At 35.3% G+C, this 27,850-nt stretch overlaps 1 protein-coding gene across 6 annotated transcripts in view; it reads left to right on the top strand.

Annotated features, from left to right (window-relative positions):
* The window catches only part of LOC150108632 (uncharacterized), a 516,846-nt gene that overhangs the window by 451,943 nt on the left and 37,053 nt on the right, over positions 1 to 27,850 (top strand). For all 6 annotated transcript variants that reach the window (XM_090390897.1, XM_090390895.1, XM_090390898.1 and 3 more), the window contains 2 exons: positions 10,703 to 10,752; positions 17,797 to 17,945. In XM_090390897.1, the coding sequence (XP_090247023.1) occupies positions 10,703 to 10,752; positions 17,797 to 17,945 (199 nt within the window). The remainder of the gene's footprint in view (positions 1 to 10,702; positions 10,753 to 17,796; positions 17,946 to 27,850) is intronic.

Here is a 27,850-nt window from a genome sequence, read left to right as displayed (position 1 = left end):
AGTGGTGTACTTCCACTGGATGATAGAGATTATGTACCACCTACTTGGTGGTAAAAAGATTAGTGGTGAAATTTGAAAAGCCAGATATGTACTAAAGTTTTGAAAGTAATTAAAGTTGAATAACTCTGAGAGTTTGTTATCTTCAAATGTATACATCATCAAATTCCTGATATGTGTCCTCAATGGGTGTACAGGATACTGTGATGGTACTACATAAAAAGTTTACATTATTAACTTTCTCTTAACAATTTTCGTCTAAATTAGTCTGTTATTGTCAGAACTTTAATATTATATTTCAGTAGTCTGAAGCCCTTCTATCAATCCATCCAGATCTTGGTCTTCCTTTGGGTCTTTTCCCTGCCATCATAACATGAGACATGCATTGGATGCCAGGAAATTCCACATCTGTTCTGTTTAGGTTAGCTCTGCTCACAAATTCTTGAATGTTAACAGAATCAAGTTCCTTCCTGGTATCTTCATTTTTAACGTATTCTGCCATTGATGCCATCTTTTATGCCCATAATTTTTGTCAGAATAACTCATATCTTCTGTCTCTAGTATTTTGTAAGTTAAAATAGATTTGAATACTAACCTATACGACTATTTTAGTGTTTTAATTTATTTCTACCTTATGTCATATAATTTTATTCAAATGTCTGCCTTACTAGCTTTGCTTATTATGCTGTGCCAAAATATCTGAAATATTTTACTTGTTTTATAGGTTTCCCATTTAAGATGCAGCTGATGCTTTCATATACCTTTTTTTTTTCTATAATCTTCCTATACCTCTTTCAGTTTTAACTGCTGACTTACAACTTAAAGGCAGATTATGTATTGCTTATAATGTCCCATTATGCCATAGGTATCTGAACAATTTTTCTCTTGGTACCTTGTCACATGCCTTTTCCAGGTAGACAAAACTTAAATACAGATCCATGATATTACCATATTTTCTCAACTCTTTGTCTCATGGTGAAAATTTGATTCTGACAAGCTCTATTTGGAGACTGAACCTAGTTGACTCTTCTCTGAATTTCTCTTCCACAATTTTTTTAGCCTCTTCTCAAGTATTATTCTTGCATAAATCTTGCTTGGAGTCCTTAATAGAGAAATTCCTCTGTGTAATACTCGTATTCATTTTTTTATTATTATTTTATATATATATATATATATATATATATATATATATATATATAAAACAATCTGTAATATTAACTCGGAATTGGGATATGTTCATATTTATATATACTGACTTAGATCCGAGAACTAGAAAAAGTGTTAAATTTATTCAAAAGACAACATGTTTCATCGGATTGTCCGACTTCTTCAAGCATGGGAACATAGAAAGCAAATAAAAAACACTATAAGAACCATTGTATCACTATAAAAACAACTATTATAAAATTCGGTTAGCTTTGAACTGTAGCTACAGTCCGTGTTGAAGTTCTATTGTTGGGCATCTGCATGCGTCTGACTTCACGAGTGTGCCAATATCAGATAGCAGAGCTGAAAGAGTCTGGACCCTCATAATATAATTATAACTAAGGTTATTATTTATATGATGAGGATCCATAACAATTTCCTTAGATTCGACTATGCGGCGTTCTACCTCGTCATGGCATATATGAAGGTTTGAAGTTGTTGTCCAGTTTATCTCATGTTGACAGCCTTCATCATTTGTGTTTACTGAAAAGAGTACATGGCTTGACAGGGCACTTGCTCTAGTTCTTTTGTAGGCAATGTCTCTCTGGTGTTCTTCCAGATGTAGAAGGATGGATTTTTCAGTTTGGCAATAGTATTGTTTCCTGCAGTCACACGTGATTTTGTATACTCCTGGGAATTGTAGATGGTTGTGTGCTTGTTTGTATTTGCTTAAAATCGATCTTAGTTTAGGAGGAGTAGAGAAGCAGGTTTTATGTTGAACTTTCGTAAAATTCTTCTTAGTTTCGTGGAGAGCGAGCTGATGTATGGTAAGGAGATATAATCTTTGGGTTGTCTTGTGTTTCTGAGTTTTTTCAATGGCGGCAGTATAGATGCTTATTAATAGTTTTCGATGAGTAGCCATTACTTGTAGATGTTGTAGTTCATTTTTTAGCTCTTCATCATCATCTGACAGTACAGATCTGGCACGATGTGCTAGAGTTGAGATGATACCCACTTTCTGTGCAGGATAGGTGATATGAGGACACATGTAGGTATCTATCTGTGTGTGTGTGTGTAGATTTTCTAAAGATTGAGATTTTTATAGAATCAGATGTCTTAGTAAGTCTTACATCCAGGAAGGGAAGAGATCCATTTTCTTCAACCTCCATTGTTAATTTGATGTCTTGGTGGAAGTTATTTGAATGATTTAAAAAAGACTGAAGGTTATCGGTGGCATGTTCCCAGATAAGAAATATGTCATCTACAAATCTCAGCCAAATTTTTGGTTTAAGAGTAGCTGAGGAGATTGCCTTTTGTTCGAAATCTTCAAAAAAAAAAAAAATGTTAGCTAATATAGGAGACAGGGGGCTGCCCATTGCCAATTCCTTATTTTGTTTGTAGACTTTTTTCCTCATATTGAAAGTAGCCAGAGTGAACGCAGTGTGATAGCAAGGAACACATCTTTTTTGAAATCTTGTTCTTTAAAATATCGAGAACCTTTTGAGTTGGAACGTTTGTAAAGAGAGCCTTCACGTCAAAGCACACCATGATATCTGAAGGCTGGAGTTTTAAATTTTTGATTTTCGAGATGAAATCTGTTGAGTTTTTTATATATGAAGAAGAATTTCCTGTAAAACCTTTTAACACGTTCGCTGCCACACTACTTTGGCATAGTCTGTTCCCGTACGCGAAGCATTTTCACTTCTTCAAGGTCAGTACGGTAATCTCGTTGCCGGTGGTAAGCATCATACGAGTAAACTCGTAGCTGGCTTGTGTAGCTCATATACGAACTACGAGTATACTCGTAGTTGGCAGCGAACGTGTCAAGGATGAAGCTAGAAACTTTGATAAGCTGTAGGTAGGCGAGTCAATACTATCCACGATAGGTCTCAGTGGGCAGTTTTCTTTGTGTATCTTTGGGAGACCATATAACCTTGGGATGAGTGGATGTAAAGAGCGAGCAGCAAGGCGTATGTTTCGTGGAAGTTCTGTGGCTTTTTGTAAGAGGTTGTTTGTTTTGTTATGTATCTCCCTCATTGGATCTCTCTCAATTTTCAAGTATGTATCTGACTGTAATAACGCCAAGATTTTGTCATGGTAATCTGTTTTATTTAGTACTACAGTTGCGTTGCCCTTGTCAGCTTGTATGATAACGATGTCTTTGTTATTCTTAAGCCTTTTTATGGCTAGCCTTTCGCCAAGGGAGATGTCGTCAGATGGAGGTCTTGCATTGTTAATTGCAAGTATTGCTTCCATGCGAAGTGAACTGGCATCTGCAGCAGGAAGTAGTGACGCAGCTTTCTCCATCTTAGTTATGAACATTTCCTTGGGAATAGTTTTAGGCGCAAGGACAAAATTGAGACCTTTTTCGAGAATTTGTTCTTCGTCATGATTTAGAACATATGACGATTGGTTTATCACTAATTTTTTAGTTCTTCCATGAAGATTATTAGGGGTTGGTTGTTCTTGTGTTGTCTTTAGCAAATTAAACTTTCTGATAAGCTTATGTTTGTTTAAGTTTTGAGATCTTAATGCCTGACGTGTACTTATTTCTTGAACGTGATTCCATGACACGCAGTCTAAGGAAGTCGCTAAATGGTTTTCTAAAGATGATTTTTGAGAAAAGAGAAGAGCTAAATTACGTTTGGCAGCATTAATCCTCTCTCCTAAAAGTTCTAGTTTTGCTTTCTTGGTAGATTCTGTGTGCTTTTTCACTGGTAATGGCTTCTCTAAATTGTAGGAATTTAGGAATAATAAAAGAGAACTTACAACGTTTCAGAAAGATAAGTCTGTTGATAGCGAGTCCAATACTCTTAAGTGTCTTCTCATACCAAGATCGATTTTAAGCAAATACAAACAAGCTCACAACCATCTACAATTCCCAGGAGTGAAAATCACTTAAATTAGTTGTGGTTTAATTATTGATCACTTAAACTTTATCTTATACAGGTTCAAAATTTTCAGGATATTGCATTGACAGAATCAGTCCAATGTGTTGTTCACAAACCATTTAATCAAATCAAAAAGAATATTTACAGTCTGGTCCACGTTAACATATATATGTATATATATACAATTCGACGTTAACATATGTATGTATGTATGTATGTATGTATGTATGTATGTATATATACGAAATTGACAAAGACTACAAGTCTTTGTCAATTTCAGTTCTTCCCTTAAGGTTAAATCACAATCTTGGATATCCTGCTAGTCAAATATACACAAACTGACAATAAAGCATACCTTGAGTAAGCTTAATTCAATATCAGTATACATTATCTTATTGTACCCATAAACAATCACACTTCATGTAACCTCTTATTTGGAATTATCACATACATTGGTACTTACAATTCTCATTCAGCTCTGCCTTTTACATGAATCTTTTGTTCACACAAAAGTGCTCCTTTTTGTCCTTTCCTACCTTCTGCTGGCTTGTTCTTGATTTCCCACCGAGAAACTTAAGACCCACAATGCTTCTCTTTTGATTACTGACAACAGACCTCACGTGGTTGCGGACTCAGGTAAGAGAAGGTGAAAACCCTAAGACTCTTCTCTTTTGAGTACTGACAGTGGACCCAAGTAATAGAAGAACGAGAAATCCAAGACCCATGATACTTCTCTTTTGATTACCGACGACAGACCTCACATGGTGGCGGACCCAGGTAAGAGAAGAATGAGAAACCTAAGGCGAAGTCCTTCTCGACATCTCTCCTTATATAGGCCCAGACCTCTGTTGTATGCACGCACGTGTCTCTCAAAACTTCCATATATGGTAACATATTGATATTCAACCATGATGTCGTCATACCTCACATATCTTTTGAGATTGCTATATGTGGACATGAGTTAACAGTGTTATATAATGACATCATGCCCCACATTATATTAACAAAGGCTCATGGTTAAATTATTATAAATCCAAAATTATTACAGACAAAATTTGACATTTCTTTAAGTGCAATCACCTTAGAAAAACATGTAAAAGCAAACGTGATCTTACATAGATACGTATCATGAGAGATTCTACACTTGTATATAGAGGCTAATGACTTTACATCAATTGTCTCAGATGTGTATAATGCAATGCATTATGGGAAAGGTGACCCCAGACTGTTTTCGACCTTTATTGAAGTATCTTAAAGTGTAGGGATACCGCTCCAAAAACTCTGATTGATCTTGTAGATCATTCTAAATCTCACAGAATGACCTAAAGAATCACTAATAAACTCATCATTACTGACCTGAATCACTCCAGGACCACTCGGTAGTGGTTTCACCTAGTGACAGGGAAAAACCAGCCACTGAGTAGAACCTTTCTACTCCCTGGGAAGCAACTACCATCAGCGTGTGCCAGACCCAGAAGAGATACCAAAGTTGGAAGTAATGCAGAAGTCATATATTATCCATATACAAGTAGTCAAAAGATGTCACACTATTATTATTATTTATTATTTGACACCTCCAGGGAGCCCATAGACTCATCAAGGGAGGGCACCTGCTCTACAACTCTGTCTCCACTAACTCAAACCACCAACTGACCGCAACTACACCAACGCTATCCACTGCCGATCACCACCACTAGTATTTCCACAGACAATCACAAACATCCATGCCCACGGCGGTATTCGAACCTGCAGCCTTTTGGTGGGAGAGTGGATACACTAACCACTCTAGCTTTTCATCAATAATAAAAAAATTCAGGAGGCATGCCCTCAGAAGTACATATCACTACTTTTGATTAGATGATATTTGATCTGAAATGCTTGAAATATGGTGTTATAAATAAAAGTTATGGGGTAGTTGCATTATGGATTCCATAATGAACAGATGGGAACTTTCATCATACTTTTCATAACTTATTTTCACAGTATTAATAGCATCAAATGAACTGCTTGGTGACAGGCAAAAAAAAAAGAAGAAGAAAAAAAGACGTTTATTAGATGACTTATATTTTGCTGAATTTCAAATTGTCATCTTCAGAGCACAAAGCAGCATGTTATAGTTTATATGTGACAATGAGTAAGTGAAACAATTCAAATAGTAACAGACAAAAGATCTAAATCCTGCATAGCTCTCCTAAGGATAAACTTCATCCTCTAGCATATCCTGGAGTGTAGGAAGTTCTTTGTGACTGTCTTGGAGAACATAAAAAATACATTTGCTACCATAATGGTTGCATTAATTTGCCAAAAATTTGGGAGGCTGTTATGTTAAGATCAACTCCTATATAGCTAACACTACTTCTTCTCTTTTTTTTTTTTTTTTATAACATTTAGAGGGTGCCAAATTAGGACTAGATCTTTTATCTGTTAGTGCAATGACACATAGACAAGAATTTTGTCTGTGTGTGTCAATAGGAATTTAGGAATTCCTTGTCTTCCTTGAATTTTTATCATGTCTGAGGAGTTGGCATGGGCTATGCCAAAGATATCTTCGAGACTTTCTTTCCACTAATTTTCCTTCTTTAACATATCTGAAATCTTTGCCTTGTTCTTGCTTTTTCCAAGATTTTACCATTCTCTAAATAATTCAACTTTGTAGATCTTCTTGCAGATGGCCAAAACATCCTGAGCTGAGGAATGGACTGACTTCTTGATTCGTTTGCCTTTTTGCAATGAAAGAAAAAAACAATGCCATGACTTATTGTGTAAAAGCAAGTTTTGAGCTGAGCAACATGGCTTACATCTGTCCAATAAGCCCTATTTCCATTGTCTTCTGGGTTGCTGTACTGCTCACCAGTATGCTTGCCATTTTTATAACATAACAGAAAACTTTTTAACAATATTATGATTACCTGAATACTCGTAGAGAAAAGCAACTTGAAAATTCAAGAGTAGACTTGTTAAAATATGTTCAGGTTGTGAACATGTACATTGTAGTTTGCTTATTATGCTGTTTCAATACACAAACTTTGACATGCCATCATGACCTAAACATTCAATAAATTTGTTAATTTTTACTGAATTTTTTACTTATTATATAGAAGAAAATGATAGGACGTCTCATAGAAAAAAAACTAAATTTCGAAAATAAGGAGCACCCTGCTGTGCACCTTAACTTTCAGAGATACACTATATGATTTCTTCTGTCACAAGAAAGGAACCTGTGCATTCGTTAAATCTGATATCCATCACTGGAAAATAGCAAAGATTGAATTCTCTCTTAATAGTCTGCTCTGGCTCAATTTTCTTGCCAAACTCGGTTGTTTTTGTTTATTGTCTGTCACTTTCTGATAACAACTTTAACTTTTCAATTTGTGTGAAACTTGAATCAAATACCCAAATGCTCTAATTTTCCTTAGGGAATTTCAGCATTCACAACTCAGATGGTTCCCTCCTCTCCATTTTCACCAGTCAAGTTAGAAATGTAGAGATATTTGCCATCAGCAAAATCTTTCACAAATTGTCCATCTTCCACTAGAATACTTGGTAATTCTTCCCATTCTCCCAGCACCTTTGATTTCTTCTTACCATTTCTCCTTTCCTGCTGAATGCCCCTTCACATAGATGATCTCATTCTTGTGTCCTTTCACAGTGCCAAATGAGGACCTACATGATTTATACTCCTTCTTTCGTTACCTACCTTTTTTTGCTCTTTTGATATAAACACCTGCTTCAACAGAATAATTGAAATAATTATTGGAATGAAGACCTTCATCCTCCATTCCATCCAAAAGCCCAGACAACTCTCCAAACATTTGGTTTTTCCAACAAATGTGCAACAGTAGTCGAAGAAAAAATTCAGCATATCACAAGTGGCCTGAAGCCAAAAACTCCAGCATATACCACCCCTCCTCCCAAGGCAGCATGCAACAGTTGCAAAAGACCATCAGCAAATCCATATCAGATTTTAAAAGAGCCAAGTGCAGGAAACTTACTTCTAGCTCAGATGGTATTCAAGCCTTATGATTCCTCTACAACTTCTGTCCACTTGTGTTTCTGCCTGTTACATTCAAAGACAAGATTGACCACCTGGCATCATTCTTTTCCTTCAACCCCTGCATTGATGATAAAGACAACGTAACCCTTCCCACACTTTATCAAGAATTATTCTCTGCATATTTTCTGTAGTTTTTTTGTCAGATATCAGAAGAAGCCTGAATAATTTGGATACCAAGTCTTCTGATCCTGATGGTATCCCATCTTCTAAAAATAAATTTGTTATCCTGAACTAATGTCCAAACCTCCATGTTTCACTTTAATTAACTAACAGCTTAATTAACTAACATCAGAAAGATAAACATATAACAGAGGATACAAAAAAATCTGAACACCTAACAACAATTGTTTTTTTGAAATCTATAACATTAAGAAAAACGTAGATCAATCACAGGCATCATTTTACACATGCAGCATGACCCATTGTCACAGGGTCTTCATGTGGTTTTTGGCAAAATTAAGATCTGATAGGTTATAGAGATGTATGAGAGACTTTCAAATACCATGAAGAATGAGGCTCTGATTCCTGTTCAAGGTGCCATGTGATTTTACAACCTAAGATTCAAGGAGTCCTTGAATGTCCTTGGAAAAAAGATTGTCACTTAGATAAGGTATCAAGGCAGAAAAAACCAGTATTTCATGATGCTTTGAGAAAATGTGTGCAGTGAGGCTTCTCTTTTTTTTCTTTCCTTTTATATTCAACATTGTCCTATTGTTCTTTTTTACTATCCTCAACTTTTTCCTGTCTGTCTGACATAAGCCTTGCCACAGATACATGGAATCATGTACTCCATGTTGTTTTTTCCAAAGGCATGCTATTTTTTAGTGAACAGAGTAACATTTCACACCCTCTGTAGGGTGTGAAATGGTTTAAAAGTAGTTCTAATATTGACTTGTCTTAGAAAATGATCCATATATCTTGAAACTTTGCCAATGTAAGGTAAGTAAATGGTTTCTGTATAATCTATTTTTGCAATCATACAAGTTGATTTTTCAGAGAAGAGTAATTTATTTAGTAACTTTTTTTTTGAATAGCTATTTTGGAGGAATTGATGGAAAAGGAAATTGAGTTCACATTTCTTTCTGTTTTGTTTCATCTTTAATTATTCTTATAGCATGGTTCTTTAAGGTTGTGATAATTCCTAATTTTTGTTGAGGATAATGAACTGGCACAAGTTGGCTGACCTTCTAAAGATATTCTTCCACCTTCTTTTTAATAGATTAGAACATCTAAAAATGGAAGTTTTTTTATCTTTCTCAATATCCAGAGTAAACTTAACTGTAGGGTGATGATTGTTAAGGAAACTAACAAATGCCTGTAGGTTTTTTTAGTTGTTTCTGAACAGTAAAAACATCCATGTATTGTCGCTATACATGTAGTTTTAAAATAGCTTGTGACAGGGGGGATGATAAAAAAAAAATCCCATAAATATATGTATAGTTTAACACCCATCATATCATTTTTACAGTCTTTAATATCATCTGGCATCTACACCTTCAGCATGGAAACAAGCCTATATTCATTCTAATTCCAAAGAAAAGAGAAAGAATGTGAGTAAAATTCATATATATATGACTAGGACTCTCACTAATCTCAAATCCTATCCATAGTTTTTGTGGTCACTATTCACCTTTGATAATACCCAGATCTTTATGCAAGATCAGATATGTCTTCTTGGACTAACATGGCCCTACCTCTAGCATCTCTTAACACGAGTAAGCACATCACATCAATAATCTCCTCAGCTTCCAAAAAAAACTAAGTGGTCTTTTCTACTCGAGATATTACTTTTCACCTGTACAACTCCTAACACTATAAATTTGAAATCTGTTCTGTCTTAAAATATTATTCTCATGTATGAAGTGGTATTTCAAAATGCTTGATGACCTTCAGAAGAGGGCATTTCAATTAATTGGTAACTCTTCCCTCACAGACTCACTCCTGTCACTAACAGATGCACCTTATCTCTTCTACAGGTAGTCTCATGGGCACTATTCTGCTGAACTGATAGAGATCATTCCTTCACTTTTCCTCAAACCCATTATAGGTACTTGTCAACATCTATTTAGTGCCAAACTTCAACACACAAGACTAATTCTTGTCCTTTCATTCCATTTATTGAAACAGTTTTCCAATAAAATAAAGTCTGTGACCTCTAGTTGTTCAAAAACATATCAATAAGTGCCTTCTTTCTTTTTGATCATTTGCCCACACTTCTATTTATGTGCTATAGGTTTTGTAAATATTCTCATATATTGAGGGAATATGTTAGAGATTATTAGAGGATAAGATTTGTTAATTTAGTAACATGATTAGAACTGTCTGCACTGTAGATCAAATCTTAAATTTGAACGAGAATGGTAAAGAAAAAGTTTTCTTTTTCATTCTTCCAACTCTAATTGTGAGATGATTATTTGTATATGTTCATGATAAGGATGGTAAGAATGGCAGTCAGTGTGGAGACTGTGCCCTATATATTGTAAATCTACATCTTGTCAATAAAATATGATTAATATAATTTAATATGAAAAATGTGGAATCAAATTTCTGTCTCATGGCAATTGAAGTCACTGTGTTGATTTCAAAGAAAAATAAAGTTTCGTATTATTTTCAGGGTAAGCAGGGAGTAAACAGGGTAGCACTTCCAATTTCCAAAACAGCATTGTAAGTAATTTCTTTATGATTATTGATATTGTATTGATTGATGTCTTAAGTATATATAATTATTGATATTATATTCTAAACTTCAGAAAGAGGATAGATACAATTTAATACTTTCATCCCCCATTTGAACATAAAAGATTGAATGATAGCGGGTTAAAAGTGTCAGTTTGATTTTATTTCCTTAATATTTATCACAATTTTGTTTTTGTTTTTTTTTTCTTGCAAAAAAAATACCTTAATGCTTTTACCTTTGATAATGTTCAGCTTAACAGTGAAGACCAGATCTCGCTTCTCAGGAAGCCTCCTCAGTCAGGTTTGATGATGCCCTTTGTTTGGAAAGACCTGGGTTTGAATCGCTTCTTGGATGTCTCGTTGCGTCTTCAGAGCTTTTCAACTGAAGGTGAGCTAGCCGGTTCTCATATGGAGGTGGCAGTATTTTTTCTCCTGGAAACTTGGGTTTTTATTTCATCTTTCAAAGCAGGCAAACCGGCCATTAGAACATATGCAGTTAACAGACATAAACCTATTGGCTGTAAATCCAAATAAACTAAACCAATTGCTTCTCAGGCTGACATTTTTCGTAGCCTTTCCTGGCATAGCCACATTATTTCTGTAACATCCTCTGCTTCAGAAAAAACTGGAGATCATTATTTTTTCTCAAGATTGTGATCTCTACAGATCACAAATCTGCCCAACTTGGAATATTGCTCACATGTGTTTGGTGCACCTAAAACCTATCTAAAAAGGTTTAATGCTGTTCAGAAGAAATCATTTCAGCTAACTGATGACAACTCTTCTCTCTCATAGACTTTAGCCACTGTCTCACAGATGGTCAGCTTTCCCCCCAACAAACCCCAACACAGCTTTTCCCCCAACAAACCCATGCCAAAATCTTCTACAGATTTTGGCATGGGTTTGTTCAACAGAACTGGCATCCTTCATTTCTGCTAAACCTACAGTAGCACAAGCAATAGCCACTCAACATCCTTTTGCAGTTGAATTGCTAACTCACGAGTCTATTGCTCCCGTTCATCTTTCATTCCTGCCTCAGTTCTTTGGTACAATCTCCAGCCCTTCAAAAGAATATCAATAGATTACTTTTCTTTTAATCCCTCCCCATCCACACACAAACACAGCATTGATTTTGTTATAGGCTTGTGGCCTCTCGTGTGTGGGAATGATATAAAAATAAAAAATAAATTATGAGAAACATGTTTGTATATTTTACATTAAGAAAACAGGTGCAAAAATGGGGGCAGAGAGATCTAGGATAGTTGATATTTTGAAAATACAGGAATAAAGCAGCATTTGATTGCACGATTTCTGTTGACTCTCTCTCTATAGCAAACTCATGGGATCAACAGGAATGCTTTGCTCTAATGAATTTTTTTATAATAGCATTGTGCCTATGAGTTGGTTACAATGAATGAGCTTATGATCATTTTGTGATTTGGTTTAGTGATGAAGAGCTTATTGTTGTTGAGAGAGTTGAGAGATGCCTTTCACATTTGAACTTGTGCCACATCTTCAGATTTTTACAATGGACTTTTTCATCTTTACAGAAGTATTGATTAACAATTTACCCTACTAGAAGATCTTCATGGTGCACATTGTAAACCTTCAATATAAAAGCAACAACAACATCTCTGAAATATGGTGGTCCTCCTGTATTCTTCATTGGAGAAGATTGAGGCCATTGTCATGAGTCATGGTGTTCTGTTTTGGTCACGGGAACATTCATTCGACTCATCACCAGTGATAACATTGTTTAGAAACTTGTGTTGGACATTTAATGGAATGAAAACACCATGAGGAATTAACTAAATAACAGTTTAAAACTTCGAATATTTTGTCTCATTTACAGAGCATCTTTAAGGAATATGGTACAAATTATGACAAACACACAAGCAAAACAGAGTAAAGTAAAACTTAAAATCTAGCTTCATAGCTAAGAATAGCACCTTCTCTGCTCACTATTGGGAAGCCTAGTTTGTAATTGGATGCCTAATAATTACTGTTTTCCTTGTTTTGAGAAGTTTAACACATCCATACTTGTTTAAATTAGGTTGGTTTTTAAGGGTAGTTGCAGATTCTAGGGGAAAGGGGAGCCTTTCACATTTGAACTTGCTGCAATGAAGCATACTGGTTTTTTCCCCCATTTGATTTTGTGCGTAGTATTTAAAGCATGGTCTGCTAGATCTCACTGTCCATATTATTATAGATTATAGATGTAATTTTTATGTTCAAGCAGATGTTTGATCATAATAGGTCAACTTGCAGTAACGATAAACCATCTACACTCTAAGAATTGTACAAGATTCCGAATTTTCAGATGTACACTGGACACAGAGTACATTAGTAATTCAATCACAATTCCCTGGACATGGAGAATTGTGACTGAATTACTATAATCCCTGTGCAGAGATTATAGTTGAGGATTGGGAGAGAATTTAATATTTTGTTAATTATGTTGGAATGGTTGCCTTTGGATAGCAAGGTGTGGTATATATGTATTCAGCTGTGAGAGATGCCTGAGTGGAACAGAGATTGGTGGCTCTGTTAGTAAGAGTTTTAATAATACCATTACTTCTGGAAGGGCAGAAGTATTATGATAAAGAAGCGTATAAATACAGGAAAACCTCTGTAGGTAGTTTTCGGTATTGAGACATATTAATGTGAAGAGTTTATTAAAAAAATAAAAAGCCGGCAAGTTTCGCGCATCATAAGACTTACATAATCAGGGGGTAATGGTACATAAACGTTTTACACAACAAAAGCTTATTGACAATTAATTACACATATTAGATGTTTTTAATAACTTCACAACTGTTAAATAATTGAGAAACCAGAATATAATATTAAAAACATCTAATATCTGTAATTAATTGTCAATAAGGTCTTGTTGTGTAAAACTTTTATGTACCATTACCCCTGATGATGTAAGTCTTATGATGCACGAAACTTGTCGGATCTTACGACGCACGAAACTTGTTTATTTTTTTAATAAACTCTTTATATTAATATGTGGTCTCAATACCAAAAACTACCTAGAACTGCTTAACCACAGAAACCTACGTTTACCGGAAAACCTCACTTACACAAATTCAACATGCATGATAATCAGTTAGCACGATTGAGTGAAGTTGTTTCCCGCTTTAAGTGAGTAATTAATCAATATTAACGCAATTTTTTTACATTAACGCGAAATTTTTTTGTCTCCAATCTGCAGCGAGCAGAAAAGCTGGAAGTCATTAAGAGACAGAAAATGGCACTAGTAATACAATGATTGTGCGAGACCTGGGATATAGCGAGTCTGCAGTTTGGACTATATTAAATAAGATCAAAGAATACAAAGAACAAGGAAAAGTTGATACTGCCCCTTTAAGCATGCAGATCACCTGAAATAGAAGCCATTTAATGATCGAGATGGAGTGTCCTCTATCAAAAAATACCTCTTAGTACAGGGAATATTCAGGCAAAAGCTCTCAATATTTTTACCTCTAAAAACACACCCCAAATCAACATCACCCGAGTTAAAGATCGGTACTATCAACATAAGAAGCCTGAATGGCAAAGAAATGGAGCTAGCTGAGGAATTAGATAAGTACCAGATCGACATAATAGAGGTGACTGAAACAAAAAAGACAAAAACTAGTGAGATCTTTCTGAGCAATAAATACAAAATGTTATATTCAGGCAATGACAATCAAGGAAAAGGAGTAGCCATAGTATTCAACACTAAATATGAGGCTAATCTTCTTGAATGGCAGGCAGTCTCAAGTAGAGTGATGCGGGCAAATATCAGAATGGGGAACTAGACTTATTTGTGCATATGGTCCCACAGAAGGTTCTACTAAGGTAGAAGGGGAGGAATTTTCTCATGCTTTAGAGAAAGCAACTGATACAATGAAAAAGGAAAAGTTGGTCCTTTTTGGAGATCTAAATAGCAGAGTGGGAAATGATTGTCAGATATACAAAAATATTTTGGGAAAATTTGGAGAAAAGAGCAAAGCTAATAATAATGGCAAATATCTGTTGGATTTCTGCTCAGGACATGGACTGGTTATTACTAACACCATGTTCCAACATAAAAATCTGAAAAAATTCTCATGGAGAGAAGAGGCAAGGAATAAGAAAAGTCTCATTGACTTTGTTATTGTTGATAGTGATGTTTTCTCCGTGGTGCAGGACACCAGGATGTACAGAGGATTTGAAATTGGAAGCGATCACTATTTAGTCTTGAGCAGGATAAAATTGAATTTCATATTGAAAAGAATAACATGTAAGAAAGTTTTAAAGCGAATAAAAGTTGAGCAGCTCTCAGATGTGAACTGTATTATTGAAGAAAAAAATGAGAATTTGAGAACAGGAATCGAACCTTGGAGATTCACTGGCAAGCCTTGAAGAAAACCCTCATTGATTCAGCCAGAGAGGCATGTAGTGAGGTTGTCTGCAAGGATAGAAAAATCAGAACTCCATGGTGGATACGGAAGTTAAAGAGGCAGTGAAGGAAAAGAAGAAATCATATCAAAAGTTCTTGGCAAATAAGTCATCTTGTGCTCTTAGAGAATACAGAGAGAAATGTAAGAAAGCTAAACACTGTGTAAAACTATCTAAACAAAAGTCATGGGAGGACTTTGGTAAGAACATTGAAAATAAATATCAAGAAGGTGGCAAAATATTCTGGAGGTTGTTGAAGAAGCTTAGAAATGGAAGAAAGGGTGTTGTAAAAGGAATTAGAGATGATAAAGGTGACATGAAAACTGGAAAAAAAGATATCCTTGAAGTATGGAGTAATTACTTCGAAAAATTGCTAAATGAAACAAGCAGTGATAGCACAGTGGTAAAAAACACTCAACAGGAATAGATATCCATACTTGAAGTAGAAAAAGCCACCAAAGGCATGAAATGTGGAAAGGCAGCAGGAGTAGAAGATATTTGGCCAGAAATGCCGAAGTATGGTGGTATACTTCAGCATTTCATAAAAGTCTTACAGTGGCTGCACTGCATAGTTCAGAAAGCCTGGACAGAGGGACGAATTCCTGATGATTGGAGTAGAGCTCTCATAGTACCCATATATAAAAAGGGAAATAAAACTGAATGTGAGAATTACAGAGGCATTTCATTACTGAGTGTTCCTGGTAAGATATATGCAAGTATACTTGAGAAACGGTTGAGAAGAATTGTGGAAGAAAAGCTTGGTGAAAAACAAGCTGGATTCAGGAATTCAGTGAAGATTCTGATCCTGACAGCCTCAAATAGAGGCTGTCAGGATCAGATCTTCACTTTACGACAAATAGTTGAGAAAGCATGGGAATATAACAAAGATCTATACTTACGTTTTGTCGATCTGGAAAAGGCATATGACAAGGTGCCAAGAGAGAAGCTATTCAATACGCTACAGTTATATGGTGTCAGTGGGGCATTATATCAAGCAATACTTAGTCTTTATTTGAGTTGTAAGTCAGTAGTTAGAATTGAAGGAAGTACAGGAAGATGGTTTAATGTTAAATCTGGTGTGAGACAAGGATGTACATTATCCCCTCAGTTATTCATTATCTATATGGATCACATTATTGAAGGAAAGTGATATTAAACATGATATCAAAATTGGAGTTGTTAATCTCAGCTCTTTGCTTTATACAGACGATGTTATACTTCTAAATAAATTGGCTACAAGTCTGCAAGATTCTCTGACTAAATTGAATAACTGTTGTAATAGATATGGTATGAAGGTCAACAATAAAAAGACAAAAACAATGAAAATAGGCAGAGTCATTGAAAATGTCAACTGCGTTTTGAACGGAGAACCTCTGGAACAAGTAAAACATTTCAGCTACTTAGGCACGATTTTTAGTGAAGATGGTATATTAAATATGGAAATAGACAACAGAATCAACAAAGCTGGTATGGTAGGTATGGTAGGAAGTCAATTGAATAAATTCATATGGAATAAAAGAGAAATTAGTCGGAACACTAAATTAGCTGTATACAAGACAGTGTTCAAACCAGTATTAACTTATGGATCTGAGAGTTGGGTCAGAAGTAAAACACTTGACCAAAGACTAGCGACTGCAGATATGAGAGTCCTGAGAAAGATTAGAAGCTAATCTCAGATTAGCAGAGCTAATCTCAGGTGGTATGGTCACTTAAATAGAATGGGCGAGGAAAGATTAGCAAAACAAGTGTTCTCTGCAAGGTTGGCAGGAAAACGACCCAGAGGAAGACCAAGATATAGGTGGATTGATTCTGTACAAAGTGCCTTAGGCAATAGACATATAAGATCTGATAATGTTGGAGTCTGTGCAAGTAACATACTGATTTGGAGAAAAATTGTAGATAGGAAGTTAGTAATGATGTAAATTTTTCATGTAGTACTATCATATCCTGTACACTCCTTGAGGGTACATGGCAGGAATTTGATGATGATGATATTTTTACCTCATTTGAAAGAGACCAGATTTTAAGAGGAATGTGAAAGCTTTACTGCGAGTTTAGGATGATTTGACTGCTTTAAAAATCGAACTGGACTGCATGATGTAAGAATAACTGAGGAATCTGCCAGTGCTGATAAAGATTCTATGGCCAAGTTTCCTGAAGAAATGCAAAGCATAAATTTGAGTGTATAACTTTAAAATGGTTGTTTATGAACCAGCTGCTAGTTATATATTAAACTGAATTTAATTGTAATGCTTCCAAATTATAGCCAGCAAATAATCTTGCTGCTATTGTCTCTTCCAAGCATGTTGGGCTAAACATGACTGAAATTGAACAAAAGTAATAACAGCTTTTTCCTATCCTGACATGGGGTAGGAGGGAAGCTGTTATTGATGTGTTGCTGATCCTCAATAATTAAGACAGTGGAAGCCAAGCATCCACTTTGAAATTGCATCTAACCTCCTACTTCCTTTTTACTTAGCTTAACTGTTTTATTTACAAGACATTTTTAGGATTATTATATTACAAAGATAATTAAATAGCTAAAGTTTTGGTTTTGTTTCAAAATTTGCTAATCAAATGTACTGTTGTTTAATTTCTTTGTAGAATGCATCAGCAACTAACAGTAGACCAAAATGGTGCTCTCAAACCTGAAACACAGACTCCATTTTCATCAATTTGTAACGCATGTGAGCATCTTCTTCGGTATCATGTTTTTAACACCAAAATGCCTTCTCCTCAACAAATTAAAGAAGGTTAGTATTCCTCTGGTCCTCTAGTTTTCTTTATAAAAGTGGCTAATATATAGAATATGAAGTTATTAAATAAGTTACTAGTTGATTTACTCAGTGATTTTACATAATAATATCATTAAAGTTTCTGCATTAAGATTGCTTGTGGTCATTTATAAATTATTCTCTATAGTCTTTGAAATAGTGAAATTTAGCAATTTTGTCACCATAAAAAAGCATTTCTGTAATACCTGTTTGTGATCACTTTGGAGCAAAAGTTTTGCAGCAAATTAACTTGCAGTGTGTTGACTTTCAAATCAACTTTCAATTTTTGAGCAACTCAACTTTCAATGTCTTGTTATAACTGGCATTGAGAAAATAATAATAATAAAAGTCAGCATTCATTCATTTGAAGACTACTAGTGTGTTAAGAGCAATAACTTTAAATTTGGAAAATTTCTACCTTCATGCTAAGGCTGTCATCTGGAGTAAACACACACGTGTGTGTGTGTGTGTGTGTGTGTGTGTGTGTGTGTGTGGAGAGAGAGAGAGAGAGAGAAACATGTTACATTATAATTCAAACAGTATTCTAAAGTACCACTATGGGGGGGAGGGGGCACATCAAAGTTACACCCTGTTTCACATAGCCAGAGATCAAATGCATATCGACTTTTAATGATACAGCAATAGTGGTAGCCCGATCAGTATTTAATATTAGGGTGAAAAATGTTTTAACAGATTATGACTAAGATCCTGAAGTACTATAGTCCTAATGTTAAAACAAAAAGTTGTGGGTTGAATATGTGCAATTCATATTCTGGATATTTTTAGGCCATCATTATTGTTGTGATTTGGACGGTTGATTGGAATGTCACAATCTTCTTTAAATTTGTGCTTGTACCAGGTTTTGGTATGATGTAAGAAACGGGTGCTTTTCTAGTCAATTCTATGTAGAGTATCCAGAGCACCTGATCAGAAATGCCAGATTTACCACAGTTATTACATTTAATGTGCCATTTGTGTTTGTTTTACTAGATAGGAATTATGTACCCAGTTTCACCTATATAGGGCAAGTTACAGTGATGCACTCCAGGGTCTGTGGACAGAAGTAGATCCATGGAGGAGTTGAATATAATTTTGCAGGAGGTTTTAAAGGTGGCATTAAGGTCTTATTTGTGAAATATTCTGTTTATTTTTTCTGATATTCCTTTAATGTATGGAAAATGGCTATGGTTTAATTATAATCTGGTTTATTTTTATTTGAAGGTGCTGTCTTTTAAGAATTATGTTAGTAGTATCTTTGCTGTAGTAAGAGTCTTTTTTTTTGGAAAGTATAGCTTATAATTTCTAATTCATGCTTAAGCACTTGCTCATTGGAACAAATCTTTATAGCTATGTTTTTTAGTGTATTAATGACACCTAGGGGTGCTTAAGGGTCAAAGCTGTATAACTGAGAGGAGACCTCCACAGAGCCTTTAAAGGAATGCGGAGAACCGACCAGGGCTTCTGACCTAATGTCCAATCCTCACCTTCGCGTGGTGCACCCTGTTGAGTATCTACTTTGATACTGAACGAACGAGGATGGGCTGGCAATTTGGGATTTAGCTGACCAAATTGTATTCTATTGGTTAAACCAAAATAAAAAATTTGATGGTACAACATGACAAAATTTCATGCCGGCTGGGGCGTCGCCCGGTTAAACAAGGCCCCCGTTGTTTTCGCCAGGGAACCAGGGCGAACAGCGAAAAGTCAGCTTACTGGAACAAATCTGAAAACAAACCCCAACTCAATAGCACCAGAGTTAAAGATCGGTACTATCAATGTAAGAAGCCTGAATGGCAAAGAAATAGAGCTAGCTGAGGAATTAGATAAAGTACCAGATCAACATAATAGGGGTGACTGAAACAAAAAAGACAAAAACTGGTGAGATCTTTCTGAGCAATAAATACAAAATGTTATATTCAGGCAATGACAATCAAGGAAAAGAAGGAGTAGCCATAATATTCAACACAAAATACGAGGCTAATCTTGAATGGTAGTCAGTCTCAAGTAGAGTAATGTGGGCAAATATGAGAATGGGGAACTGGACAATGAGACTTATTTATGCCTATGGTCCCACAGAAGGTTCTACTAAGGTAGAAGTAGAGGAATTTTTTGACGCTTTAGAAAAAGCAACTGACACAATGAAAAAGGAAAAGTTGGTCCTTGTTGGGGATCTAAATAGCAGAGTAGGAAATGATTGTGAGACATACAAAAATATTTTGGGAAAATTTGGAGAAAAGAGCAAAGCTAAAAATAATGGTAAATATCTGTTGGATTTCTGCTCAGGACATGGACTGGTTATTACTAACACCATGTTCCAACATAAAAATGTGCACAAATTCACATGGAGAGAAGAAGCTAGGAATAAGAAAAGTCTCATTGACTATGTTATTGTTGATAGTGATATTTTCTCCCAGGTGCAGGACACCAGAGTGTACAGAGGATTTGAAATTGGAAGTGATCACTATTTAGTCTTGAGCAGGATAAAATTGAATTTCATATTGAAAAGAATAACATGTAAGAAAGTTTTAAAGCGAATAAAATTTGAGCAGCTCTCAGATGTGAACTGTAGACTAAAATACAGAAAGATTAGTGAAAAGAAAATGAAAGAGTTTGAGAACAGGAATCAAGCCCTGGAGATTCAGTGGCAAACTCTGAAGAAAACATTGATTGAATCTGCCAGAGAGGCATGTGGAGAGGTTGTGTGCAAGGATAAAAAAAATCAGAACTCCCTGCTGGACACAGGAAGTTAAAGAGGCAGTGAAGGAAAAGAAGAAAGCATATCAAAAGTTCCTGGCAAATAAGTCAACTTTTACTCTTACAGAATACAGAGACAAATGTAAGAAAGCTAAACAGTGTGTAAAACTAGCTAAACAAAAGTCATGGGAGGACTTTGGCAAGAATATAGAAAATAAATATCAAGAAGGTGGCAAAATATTCTGGAGGTTGTTGAAGAAACTTAGAATGGAGGAAAGAGTGCTGTAAAAGGAGTTAGAGATGATAAAGGTGACATGAAAACAGGAGAAAAAGATATCCTTGAAGTATGGAGTAATTACTTTGAAAAACTGCTAAATGAAACAAGCAGTGATGACAGTACAGTGATAAAAAAACACTGACCAGGCATGCAGTCAGGAATACATATCCATACTTGAAATAGAAAAAGCCATCAAAGGCTTGAAATGTGGAAAGGCAGCAGGAGTAGATGATATTCGACCAGAAATGCTGAAGTATGGTGGTATAAAAGTCTTACAGTGGCTGCACTGCATAGTTCAGAAAGCCTGGACAGAGGGACGAATTCCCGATGATTAGAGTAGATCTCTCATAGTACCCATATATAAAAAGGGAAATAAAACTGAATGTGAGAATTATAGAGGTATTTCCCTACTGAGTGTTCCTGGCAAGATCTATGCAAGTATACTTGAGAAATGGTTGAGAAGAATTGTGGAAGAAAAGCTTGGTGAAGAACAAGCTGGATTCAGGCCAAACAGAGGCTGTCTGGATCAGATCTTCACTTTACGACAAATAGTCGAGAAAGCATGGGAATATAACAAAGATCTGTATTTAAGTTTTGTAGATCTGGAAAAGGCATATGATAAGGTGCCAAGAGAGAAGCTATTCAATACGCTGCAGTTATATGGTGTCAATTGGGCATTATATCAAGCAATACTTAGTCTTTATTTGAGTTGTAAGTCAGCAGTTAGAATTGAAGGAAGTACAGGAAGATGGTTTAATGTTAAATCTGGTGTGAGACAAGGCTGTACATTATCCCCTCTGTTATTCATTATCTATATGGATCATATTATGAAGGAAAGTGGTATTAAACCTGATATCAAAATTGGAGATGTTAATGTCAGCGCTTTGCTTTATGCGGATGATGTTATACTTCTAAATAAATCCGCTACAAGTCTGCAAGATTCGCTGACTAAATTGAATAACTGTTGTAAAAGTTATGGTATGAAGGTCAGCAATAAAAAGACAAAGACAATGAAAATAGGCAGAATCATTGAAAATGTTAACTGTGTTGTGAATGGAGAACCTGTGGAACAAGTAAAACATTTCGGCTACTTAGGCATGATTTTTACATAAGATGGTAAATTAAATATAGAAATAGACAACAGAATCAGCAAAGCTGGTATGGTGGGAAGTCATTTGATAAATTCATATGGAATAAGAGAGAAATTAGTTGGAACACTAAATTAGCTGTATACAAGACAGTTTTCAAACCAGTTTTAACTTATGGATCTGAGAGCTGGGTCAGAAGTAAAACACTTGACCAAAGACTAGAGACTGCTGATATGAGAGTCCTGAGAAAGATTAGAGGCATGAACAGATGGCATCAATGGCAATATCATATTAAAAATGAGGATATTAGGAAAGAACTTGACATTGTCAGCATCCAGGAATGCATTAACAGAGCTAATCTCAGGTGGTATGGTCACTTAAATAGAATGGGAGAGGAAAGATTAGCAAAACAAGTGTTCTCTGCCAAGTTGGCAGGAAAACGACCCAGAGGAAGACCAAGATATAGGTAGATTGATACGGTACAAAGTGCCTTAGACGATAGAAATATAAGATCTGATAATGTTGGAGTCTTGACAAGTAACAGACTGATTTGGAGGAAAATTGTAGATAGGAAGTTAGTAATGATGTAATTTTTTCATGTAGTACTGTCATATCCTGTACACCCCTTGAGGGTACATGGCAGGAAGTTGATGATGATGATAATGACACCTAGTTTTTGTGTTGGGTAATGTTAAGAGTTTACATTTATGTTTACAGCAAATAGTGAAAGAAAGACTGTCTGAGTGAAGGTGTGTGTGTGTGTGTGTGTGTGTGTTGTTTATACATTATAAATCTTTGCATTTGTATTGTTTGTTCAGGTGGCTGAAGAAGATGTCTAAAGTTTGCCAGGCCATGTGGCCAGATAACGAAAATTTTAGCTTAAAAGAATCTAAAGCACGCATTGCAAACTTTAAACACCTTCCTCATCCACCTGAATAAACAACATAAATGTATACAATTCACCACTGAAAGAGAAAGCCAAAACATTCTATGTGTAAATAACACATAAATTAAAAAAAAAAAAAAAAAAAAAGCTATAAAGATTTGCTCCAATCAGCAAACCACTTAGGCATGAGTTGGAAATTATAACCAATACTCTCCTTAAAAAAAAAATTAAAAAAAAGAAAGAAAGAAAAATGGCTAGCAAAAATACTATGAATGAAATTTTTAACAAGACTGAACATCACCAAATTCCTGACGTGAAACCTCAGGGGGATGTAAAGTACATTATGATAGTACTACATGAAGAAGTTTAATTACTAACTTTCTATTGTCAATTTTCCTCCAAATTAATCAGTTATCTGTCATAACTCCAATGTTATCAGATCTTGTTCTTCCTCAAGGTCTTTTTCCTGCCATCCTAGCAAAGAACACTTGTTTTGTTAATCTTTCCCATCTTGTTTAAGTGACCCTCCCACCTGAGATTAGCTCTACTGACACATTCCTGGATGCTAACAATGTTAAGTTCTTTCCTAATATCCTCATTTTTAATATGATATTGCCACTGATGCCATCTGTTTCATGCCTCTGATCTTTCTCAGGACTCTCATATCAGAGGTCTCCAGTTTTTGATTAAGTGTTTTATTTTTAACCCAGTTCTCAGATCCATAAGTTAAAATTGGTTTGAACACTGTCTTCTATATAGCTAATTTAGTGTTTCATCTAATTTCTTTCTTACTCCATATAAATTTATTCAGCTGATTTCCTAGAATACCAGTTTTACTAATTCCGTTGTCTCTTTCCATATTTGATTTGCTATCTTCACTGAAAATTGTACCTAAATAGCTGAAATGTTTTACGTGAAATGTTCTATAGGTTCTCTATTCAGCAAGCAATTGATGTTTTCAATCTTTGTACCTATTGTCATCATCTTTGTCTTTTTATTGTTGATTGTCATACCAAATTTATCACAGCAGCTATTCAAGTTAGTCAGAGAATCCCACAGACTTGTACTGGATTTAAGTAGAAGAGTAACATCACCTGCATAAAAGAAAGAGCTTAGATGAATATCTTCAATTTTAATATTTTAATGCTACTTTTCTTCATAATGTGACCCATATAGATGATGAATAACCATGGAGATGATGTGCACCTTTGTTACACACCTGATTTAAATCAAACCATCTTCCACATCCATCCATCCATCCATCCATCTATTCATTGGAACCATTAAATGCCGTATGCTCACTTTGTTGCTTGATAATGTGCCACACCAGTCCACACTAGGTGGTCCTGTTGTGGGCTTTCTGAAGGAATAAACTCTGAAGATCAGTCACTCCAGACACTTTGGTCCAAATGTGTCCAAGGTATTTCAACTTTCTTCTTTCAAATATCCTTAAGGGGCCTTAAAGTTCTACCGATCCTTTGCAGTTGTTTGTCTGCTTTTCAGTATATGATATCCTCAAAAGCAGTTATCCTTTTCCTATCAGGCTATCAGTCTCACATCCATAAGTTTCTGTTCGAAAAACAACTACATTCAGAATCCTCAACTTTGTTCCTGTGGAGATAGATTCATGCTTCCACATTTTAGATAAGTCTCTAACTGCTGTTTTAGCCATTCCTAATTTTTTTCTGACATCTTCTGAACAGAAATCCTCACATTAATAATGATCCCATGCACTTGAACTTGATAACTTCCTCAATTCTATCTCCATTAAGGTACACTTGTTTCACAGAAACTTCCCTGTTTGTATTTCCTTTGAGAATCATAATGTTTGTCTTGCTAGGATTGAGCTGAAGTCCTCTTTCTTACTGATCTCATTAACCTTGTCAAGGATTTGTCCTAGTTTTTCTCTGTCATTACAAAGGAGTATGTATTGTATTATCAACATACCTCAGATTCTAATTCCTGTCTTAAGCTCATTCAGTGCTACATGTATGATGTCCTCAGCATAGATACTAAACAGGTGAAATGAAAGTGGGCATCCTTGCCAAACTCTCTTTCCAACCTGAAGCCAATCAGTTAATCCATCACCAGTTCTTATTGTGGCTTCCTACTCACTGTACAAGTCAGCTATCAATCTGACAGTGTGTTGAGGAAAACCTATTATTTTCATTATTTCTCACAGTTTCACATGCTGAACACAGTCAAATGCTTTGGAATAGTCTATGAAACATATTAACATTATCATAGGGAGTCTAAGTTCTTTATACTTTTCAATGATCTGTCTAAAACAAAGGATCTGATTTGTAATACCCTTATTTTTCCTAAAAACCTGCTTGTTCCTCAGGCCCATCTGCTTTGACTTTGGTCTCAGTCCTGTTTAGAATGATCTTTAATAAAATCTTGCTTGCAAGAGAAATTAGACTAATAGTTCTATACTTCTTGCAATCCCTCTCCCTTTATATCTCCTTTTGTGTAATGGTATGAAAACCGACTTCTGGTCATCTCTAGGCCATGATCCTTTCTCCCATATCTTTATAATCAATCTATGAAACGCTCTTATTCTCCATCCCCTATGCCCTTAATCAACTCTGCTGGTATTCCATCTGCACCCAGAGTCTTATTGTTGTTAAGCTGCTTAACTGCTCTTTCAACCTCATACCTAAGTGGAGGATGCTCCAAATCTTTCTGCCTCCTTCAATTCTAACTGCTCAATGCTAACTCCTTCAATTCTAATTCTAAATGCTGACTTACAATTCAAATATAGACTGAATATTGCTTGATATAATGTCTTGTTTACACCATATAACTGTAGTGTTTTTAACAGCTTTTCTCTTGGCACCTTGTCGTATGCCTTTACCAGATCTACAAAACTTAAATACAGATCCATGTTATATTTCCATGACTTCTCTACTATTTGTCTAAAAGTGAAAATTTGATCCTAGCAACCTCTATTTGGCTTAAATCCAGCTTGTTCTGCTTCATTCTTCCCTTTCACAATTTTTCTTAGCTGCTTTTCAAGTATCCTTACATAAATCTTACCAGAACGCTCTGTAGGGAAAGTCCACTGTAATTCTCACATTCAGTTTTATTTCCCTTTTTATAGATGGGTACTATGAGCTCTTCTCCAATCATCTGGAATTTGATGCTCCGACTAGGCCTTCTGAATTATGCATTGTAGCCACTATAAAACTTTTATACCTCTGTATATGAGTTTGTGATTGAATATCATCTACTTCAGCTGCCTTTCTACATTTCAAGTTGTTGATGGCTTTTTCTTTTTCTATCTCTTTAATAAAATTCTTTATATCTTTACTTTATTTCAAGTATTGATATGTACTCCTGATTGCATAACTCCTGAATGTTTCCTACCACCAGGCTGTAACTATTGGTTTCATTTAACCATCTTTTGAAGTAGTTTCTCCAGACATCTAGAATATCTTTATCTTCACTTTTCATGTCAACTTCATCTCTTGTTCCTTTTACAGTACTCTTTCCTTTATTTCTAAGCGTTTCAATAGCCTCCAGATTATTTTGCCACCTTCCTAATATTTATGTTCTTACCAAAGTGTTTCCCATGACATTGTTTAGCTAGTTTTTTAAGTAAGAAAAACTAAACAATATTTAGTTTTTCTTACTTTTTTCCCTATACACAAGCTGACTTAAATCCCTGTGTTTACTGTATTTGGTGCAATGCCTTATTTTGGCCAGATGGAAAAATCCATCGAATTACGTCTAGAGGAACATAAAAGAGATGGCAGAACCAGAGCTAGTACCCTGTCAAACCATGTCCTGAATTCTTCTGACACTAATGAGGAAAACTCTATCATTCATCCAGTCTTATGGGACAAATCGGAAAATATCTTTCGATGCTATGATGAACTGAAAAGAAGAATTGTAGAATCTAAAAAATCGTCCTCAATTCAATACATCTCAACACTAACTTTAGCTATAATCTCTCAGACTGTCATTGTGCTGCTATCCAACTTTGGTGTTCACAAGACCTTGAATGCATGTGCACGCCCAACAATGAAGACATACACAGAACAGCTTCAAACATTAATGCTTTAATGCAGGGCTGTCCAACCTTGGATAAATCTTTTTTTTTTTTTTTTTAATCCGAGGGCTGCATTAAAAAAAAAAAAAAAAAAAAAAAAAAAGATTTATCCAGAACAATAAATACAGTACATATATTAAATTACTTGGAGAGGCCTACATTTAGTTAGGTTTAGTGCCCAGAGCATGTGTGTTGGAACAAAACAATGTAAGAACATTTCTTTGACACATCTAATATTTGAAAAACACATGGGTATATAGTGATGTAAAAACACTAAATAAAATTACCAACATCGAGATTATCGATTAGTGATAGAATTAAAATATCTGATATGCATGCAATTCAAATTGTTATTTGAATTGAATTTATTTTTTCGCTCATGAAAATCAAAACCACGGGCAGGCTGCACAAAATTGCAACTCGGGCCATGCTTTGGACAGCTCTGCTTTAATGTATAGATTTTTTGGCTTTCACAATGTTTGTTAGTAGTTCCCTCTTGTTATGCACTCAAAGAAGTCTTCTATGAAGACAAAATTAGTCATGCAGTCTATTTAATTAAAATAGTGTTTCTATTTTTATCTCTTGGCTTAGTCGTTTTTTTATTATTTATTTTTTAAGAAAATATGTCTCTCAGAGCTGAGTAAATCAGTTTATATCATGTGTGTGTGTGTGTGTGTAATTACAAAGCAAGTGATTATAACAGACTGTGAGGAGTAAACTTCCACCAGTGCTATGGCATAGAAATTTGGAGGAAAGTGATGTTAGTGGTGCATGGGAGGTGATCAAATGGGTGTTTGAAGAAATCAGTATCAGACTATGCCCAGCATCAGATGGTTAGATCAGGGTGTTAGATGGATGATTGATTTATTAAGTAGGAGTTGCAGA

This window comes from Typopeltis vanoorti, chromosome 3, assembly GCF_054136105.1.
Source record: "Typopeltis vanoorti isolate ZY-2024b chromosome 3, IOZ_Tvanoo_1.0, whole genome shotgun sequence".
Classification (NCBI taxonomy): Eukaryota; Metazoa; Arthropoda; class Arachnida; order Uropygi; family Thelyphonidae; genus Typopeltis; species Typopeltis vanoorti.
Note: the sequence above shows the minus strand (reverse complement) of the source record. Positions and strands in the feature narration are given on the sequence as shown.